Consider the following 7,495-nt stretch of genomic DNA (forward strand, 5'->3'; position numbering starts at 1 on the left):
GTTCCCCTAAAGCATTTTTTTAATTTAATTTAATTTTTTTTAATGTTTATTTATTTTTGAGAGAGAGAGACACACACACAGTGTGAGTAGAGGAAGCACAGAGAGAGGGAGACACAGAATCCAAAGCAAGCTCCAGGCTCTGAGCTGTCAACAGAGCCTGATGTGGGGCTTGAACCCACAGAGACCATAACCTGAGCCGATGTCTGCTGCTTAACCGACTGAGCCACCCAGGCGCCCCAACATTTTTTTAAAGTTTATTTATTTTGAGAGAGACAGAGACCGTGTGAGTGGGGAGGGGCAGAAAGAGAGGGAGACAGAGAATCCAAAGCATTTTTATTGCCTTAAAGGAAACCCTGTACCCATTAAACAGCTACTACCATTTTTGCCCCTAGTCAGACCCTGCAACCAACAATCTGCTTTATGTCTCAATGGATTTACCTATTCTGGATATTTCACATAAATGGAATCATATGTGACCTCTTTGTGTCTGGCTTCTTTTACTTAGCATAATGTTTTCAGGGTTCATCTATGTGGTAGCATGTATCAATGCTTCATTCCTTTTTATGGTTTAATAACATTCCAATGAAAGATGGACCACAGTTTGTTTGTTGAAAAGTGGACCACAGCCACTGATGGACATTTGGACTCTTTCTACCCTTTCTACCCTAGTCATAGTACTACTATATATGAATATATGTGTACATGCATTTTTTTGAGGCCTATTTTCAAGTCACTTAGATGTACACCTAGGAGTGAGTATTTGCTGGGTCAGATGGGAACTCTATATGTTTAACTTTTTAAGGAAACAGGTGGGGTTTCATTAGATGAAGAAACTGAGGTTTCTACAAATCACATAGTTACTAGCAGCATGGGATCTGAACATGGGTCTAAGGCCGAAGTGTAAATTCTACTTATTTAGTTTTTATTTTATTTTATTACGGTAAGAACATTTAGCAAGAGATATACCCACTTAATAAATTTTTAAGTCTACAGTATATTATTGTTAATGGGTTTTTTTTGTTATTGTTTATTTTACTTATTTTGAGAGAGAGAGAGCACGCAGGAGGGGCAGAGAGAGAGGGAGAGAGAGAGAGAATCCCGCACTGACAGGGCGGAACCTGATGTGTGGCTCAAACTCACAAACCGTGAGATCACGACCTGAGCTGAAATCAAAAGTCAGATACTTGACTGACTGAACCTAGGTGCCCCACAGCATATTATTGTTGACTATGGGTACACTGTTGTGCAGTAGATCTCTAAAGCTTATTCATCTCATCTAACTGAAATTTTATACCTGTGGACTAGTAACTCATCGTTTTCCACTCTTTCTAGTCCCTGGAAACTACCATCCTACGCTTTGGTTCTATGAATTTTATTATTTTAGATCCCTCATATAAGTGGAATCATGCAATATTTGTTTTTCTGTGAATGGCTTATTTCACTTAGCGTACTGTCCTCCAGGTTCATCCATATTGCACAATGCCCACACTATCCAAAGCAAACTGCAGACTCAATGCAATCCTTATCAAAATTGCAATGGCATTTTTCTTTTACAGAAATAGTGAAAAAAAAAACAATTCTAAAATTCATATAGAACCACGAGAGACCACAAACAGCCAAATCAATCTTGAGAAAGATGAACATCACACTTCCTGATTTAAAAATATATTACAAAGCTACAATAATCAAAACAGCAAGGGACTGGCATTAAGACAGACACGTAAGCCAATGGAATAGAACAGAGAGCTCGGAAATTAATCCACACACAGAGGGTCAACTGATCTTCAACAAGAGTGCCAACAGTACACAATGAGGAAACAACAGTCTCTTCAACAAATGGTGCCAGGAAGACTGGATAGCCACATGCAAAAGAATGAAGTTAAAACCTCATTTTACACCATACACAAAAACTAACTCAAAATGGATTAAAGATTCTAAACATAAGACCTGAAACCGAGAAAGTCCTAGAAGAAAATAAACAGAAAGCCTCATGACATTGGCCTTGACAATGTTTTCATAGGTATGACACCACAAGCACAGGCAACACAAATAAAAATAAACAAGCAGGATTACATCAATCTAAGTCTTCTCCACACCAAAGGATACTATCAACAGAGTGAAAAGGCGACCTGCATAATGGAGAAAATATTTATAAACCAGATATAAAACAGGTTAATCTCTCTATTCATGTATAGGATGAGAAGTTAAGGAACTCCTATGACTCAAAAGCAAAACAAACAAACAAACACCCAAACAAACAAACACAAAACAAAACACAAACACAAAACAAAACAAAAAAAACACAAAAAACAAAATAAAACCCAGTAACTCAGTGAAAGCAAACAGAGTAAGGACCTGAATGGACATTTCTCCAAAGAAGATACATAAATGGCCAACAGGTTTATGAAAAAATATTTAGGTCACTAAGCACCGGGGAAATGCAAATCAAAACCACAATGAGATATCACCTCACAGGTGTTAGGATGGGTGTTATCAAAATTAAATAAACAAATAAAAGACAACAAGTGTTGGCAAGGATGTGGAAAAATAGGAACCATCGTGTGCTGTTGGTGGGAATGCATAACAGCAAAACCACTATAGAAAACAATATGGAGGTTCCTAAAAAAATTAAAAATAGAACCGCCATCTCAATGAGTAATTCCGCTTCTGGGTATTTATCCAAAAGAATTGAATTCAGACTCTGGAAGAAATATTAACACTCCTGTGTTCATTGTAGCACTATTCACAATAGCCAAGATGTGGAGACAACATAAATGTCCGTCGACAGATGATGTGTAAAGAGAAAGTGGCATCTACGTACAACGGGATACTATTCAGCCTTAAAAAGAAGCAAAGCCTACGTTCTTTTTACTATGCCATCTTCGTAGAGTCCAAAGGTGGGAACAATGTTTACTGACCGATACGAGATGGATCAGGATATCTAATGATGAAGGGAGGGCACTGATGGAACTAATATTAGGACATTGATCTTCTATTGCCGTGGACTTTGTGAGCATTGCCAAGAACTGTTCATCCCCATTTGGAATAGCCAGCACTTATTTTTGGATGAAATAAAACACGCAACTGATTTCCAAATGTTTGTAATCTTTTCTCATGAATTGGAGTCAATGGAAAGATATACAGTCCGCTGAAACTATCACATAACTGAACTTTTAATTATAAGCCTGCTAGGAAGTTTAAGAGTAGTTGGGAATAGACCATTCTTTTTTTCTTTTTTTTTTAATTTTAAGTTTATTTATTTATTTTGAAAGAGCAGGTGGGGGGAGGGGCAGAGAGAGAGGGAGGGATAGAGGATCCCAAGCAGGCTCCGTACCAACGGAGCTGTGAACCTATGAATCATGAGATCATGACCTGACCTGAGCCAAAACAAAGAGTTGGACGCTTGACTGACTCAGCCACCAGGCGCCTTAGGTGTAGACCATTCTTATTACAAGTACTAGCTGATATTTGCTGTGCATTTACCAAATACTAGGTACTTTAACATGCAATAGTCCACTTAATCCTTGTAAAACAGCAGAACGGTGTGTGTATCATTATCCCTCTTTACAGGTGAGGAAACTGAGACCCACTGACATTGTGTAACTTGCCCAGGTGACAGCTCAGGCTGTCAGCCCTCAGAGCCTGCTTTCTAAACCTCTGTGATACCCCTGTCTGGGAATCAGGGCATAGGTTTATTTATCTGTGAACTAATTATAGACTACAAACCAGTCAAAGTAGAAAGGGCTCCATTTACACTTTTAAAAAGGCAAAATAGGGGCGCCTGGGTGGCTCAGTCAGTTAAGCGGCCGACTTCGGCTCAGGTCATGATCTCGCGGTCCGTGGGTTCGAGCCCCGCGTCGGGCTCTGTGCTGACAGCTCAGAGCCTGGAGCCCATTTCAGATTCTGTGTCTCCCTCTCTCTGACCCTCCCCCATTCATGCTCTGTCTCTGTCTCAAAAATAAATAAACATTAAAAAAAAAAATTTAAAAAAAGGCAAAATAATAATAATAATAATAATGTAGAGTAAGAATTACCTTACCTGTGCAAAGTAGAGTTTTAATTTTTTCCCTCTGAACTGGGTTTCATGAAGCTCTATCCTGGCTCGGGCTGCAGATTTGGGATTGCTGAAGTTTATTCGGACACGTCTGAAACTCTTAAATAGCTGGAAGGTCACACAGTCATCATAAGTCCGAAACAGACCTTCAAATTTTTCCTGATAAAACAAACACAGAGGAAAATCCGTGGGTCATGTATCTTGCACGACACAAATAATTAATAAATAAATAAGTAAATAAATAGGCTGTTCTCAACATAACATTCAAGCAGCACATTAGTAATGCATTTTTTTCACCTGTCAATCTGTTACCGGGTGTTAAACATGCCCGTGGATTCAGTGGAAGGATTCGCAACCTGGGTCTAGGGATCCTTAGAGGAGCAGTGAATGGGGTTTGAAATGCATAACAGACCTGAAAATTATGCAAAATTTTGAGGAAGTTTCTCTGTATATGTATTGTTTTCTGGGGAGAGGGATCATTGTTGTCATAAGATTCTCAAAGAAGTTCATTAAATCTAAAATATTAGAGCTGTTTGAGTAAAGTATGCAGTAGATATTACAAGTGACGACCCACTTTGGTGGCACTAGTTAGATGGTGTCATGGGATGAGTCCTGGTCCATGAAATGTGTGCCGAAGGCAAGAAAAAGCCCTTGAGAAAGTTTCCTATCTTTCTCTGAAGATGCCGTGTGTTCCAAATGGTATACCATCGAGAAACAGGACTTTCCTCGGTCCCTCAGGAGATTCTCCTGGGTCCCTGAGGGGCTGTGTGGAGCAGAAATATCTTTCTCCCTACTCCCACCCATCCTAGAGTTGACTTTGCTTTGGCAAAACAAATAAACAAACAGACTTCTATCGCATTAAACCACGGAGATCTGGAGATTATTTTATTCCTACAGCATAACCAAGCCTATCACAATACAAAGTAATCATTTGAAGTTTTTGATTCAGTACAGTTTTCAATTCAACTAAACACATCTCTATTAAATGCTCACTTATTACAAGGCACAGTCGCTAGGCTTTAGGGGAGTACACAGATGAGTATTACTGCGTTCCAGCTCTCAGTGATCTAACAACCTACTGTGAGAGGCAGACACAGACACAGATATGAGAATGCCCGTAAGGCGGGCACAAGGCACAAAAGGAAAATTAAAGACTTAAAAAATACATATATTAATACCATCTGTCTGGTTTCTCTTAGCTTTAAAAAATCCTTGTTATAAGTAACACAACCAGTGTATGCGAAGTTACTGTATGTGCTTAGCGGAGAAACTGTTGCTAAGTAAAGAACTTCTATGTAAACAAATCAACAAACCCTGATTCTTTTATTTCTACGACGGAAGGTATATCTTTAAGAGTGAGTACAAGTCGGAATGCAGATGCCCCAAGGTGCAGCAAGGTTCACTGAATTTGGTTTGTAAGGGCCCTAAGCCATTTCCTTCCTCACCTCTATCATTCCACAAACCAGGACCCTGAAGTCTGAAGAGACAAGGACCCGCCTTGGTCACATGGGCACTTAGTGGCAGAACTACAACCAGGCCAAAGTCCTTGTGACCCTGAATATAGAGACGCTTTCAATTATATAAAGAATCACACTGCTGGGCTGAGAAGAAGGGAGAGGTGCCGCAGCAGGAGCAAACGATGAGGATTAATAAACTGACCCAAGCTTGTGTGTGACCACATCTAGGAGAATCAGCGGTGTGATGCGAGGCTGTGACGTCACTGACCTCTGGGGTTTGCACAGGAAGAAGAGCCCAGATGGCAGAGAAGTTCTCCCCGCCTGTTGGGCCTCCAGATGAACACGTCTCAGACCCTCAGATCCATGGCTCGCGACCCTTCCAAAAATGTGGCTAGTTTCTGAGATTCCCCAGGGCGTGCCTATGGTTCCTCCCATTTTTGACTCCTGTGTCTTTCTCTTTATGCCCTATCCATCCGGTCCAGAACCACAAATGATACATTCAAAGCGAGTTCTTTTTTTTCAAGTTTCATGACATTCACGGAGATTTAAGGGGTTCTTTCTCCCCTTTTCAGACTGAGTTCTCAATCCCCTTCCCCTAACAAGAACAAAACAAGGAAAGAACCAAAGAAACAGAACAGACAAGGATCTTTCCTTGTCTGTTCCTTGGGAAGTTTTTCCTTCAACTCTCAAGTCATGGGATGAGCCGACCCCTGGGCCTGGGGCCTCTGCCACCACTCCAAGAGGGCTCATTAAGGAATCGTTTCCCAACAATATTGTGTTTTCCTGAACAGGGGTCCTGGTGAATACAATGTTTTCTGGTTTCTCACAATGACAAGTGCCCTCAGCTGCTCACATCACAGCTGGTGGTTTAATTAATTTGGGGAATTTTTAGGAATGGAAGGAATTAAGAGATCAAAAGCTTTTATTTCTATCTAGAAATAGTCATATTTCTCAGGACAAAGTTCTTGGGTCTTCTTTGTAGCTCTATGTTTTTCCACCTCTGGTTTGGGAGTTCACTTCCTCATCTCCGCCCCAGCGCCTGAGCGTGGCCATGAAGACCAACTTGGAGGGGAGGTGTTCTTTTCCTTTGATTCTAGTTCCTTGTTTGCATTGTATATCTCTTCTTTATGCCTCGCATCTCAGTTGCTCAGAGCTGTTTGGCCTCAAGAGCCTGGATTAGAAAAACAAAATCAAGGGGTCTTGGCATCGGGCTTAGGGGAGGGCTGACAATGAATGGCCTATATGCCGACTCCTTGGCAGGCTTCGGCAGATGTCAGTAACCGAAGGCAATCGTTTTCTCCACCGATCTTCAAAAGAGAGCCCCAGGCAGCTCCTGCATCAAGCTAGAGTTGGCAAGTGACAGGAACCTCATTCCTCTCCTTGTTTTGGGCCTTTAGGCTGATCATCAAAAGAGGTCGTTCACCAAACCTGGACTCGGGGGCCAGGGTTTTCACAAACTCTGTAATGATAATAATCATCATCGCAATAAACGAACATTTACTTGGCTTGTCCTCTCGGCACAAGTCTTTTGGGGACTTGTAGTGGCAGTGGCGACAGGCAGCTGGCCAAGAATGGGGGGATTCACTGGCCCTCTCGATTTGCTTCCAGGAGTGATATGACAACCATTTCGCTGGTGGAGGTGACAGAGCATGAGGAGAAATTGGTTAGAGGCAGGCGAAGCACAGCGACAAACCCTTAGGCAAAATGGTGTCCTGAACACAGGTAGCCACAGGGGTGTCCCACCTTCCTGTAGAGCAAATCTAGGGTTCGATGCCCCGGTTCCCCCCAGACACACAATGACTGGCACCCCACACGCCCAATAAATTCCTCATTTCCTCAACAGTCAGTTCCCTTTGTAACCACTGGTTTGAAAAGAGTTCCACAGCAGTGATCTCAAATTCTGGTCTCTGGACCTCGCTATACGCTTAAAAGTCAGGGAGAATCCTAAAGAACTTTTTTATTTTTTTATTTTTTTATTTTTATT

General features: G+C 41.4%; 1 protein-coding gene across 2 annotated transcripts in view; it reads right to left on the reverse strand.

Annotated features, from left to right (window-relative positions):
* Positions 1-7,495, reverse strand: part of RCAN2 (regulator of calcineurin 2) — a 279,002-nt gene that overhangs the window by 23,829 nt on the left and 247,678 nt on the right. For both annotated transcript variants that reach the window (XM_049652820.1, XM_049652819.1), the window contains exon 3: positions 4,040-4,213. In XM_049652820.1, coding sequence (XP_049508777.1) covers positions 4,040-4,213 — 174 coding nt within the window. The remainder of the gene's footprint in view (positions 1-4,039; positions 4,214-7,495) is intronic.

The sequence above is a fragment of the Panthera uncia genome, assembly GCF_023721935.1.
Source record: "Panthera uncia isolate 11264 chromosome B2 unlocalized genomic scaffold, Puncia_PCG_1.0 HiC_scaffold_24, whole genome shotgun sequence".
Taxonomy (NCBI): domain Eukaryota; kingdom Metazoa; phylum Chordata; class Mammalia; order Carnivora; family Felidae; genus Panthera; species Panthera uncia.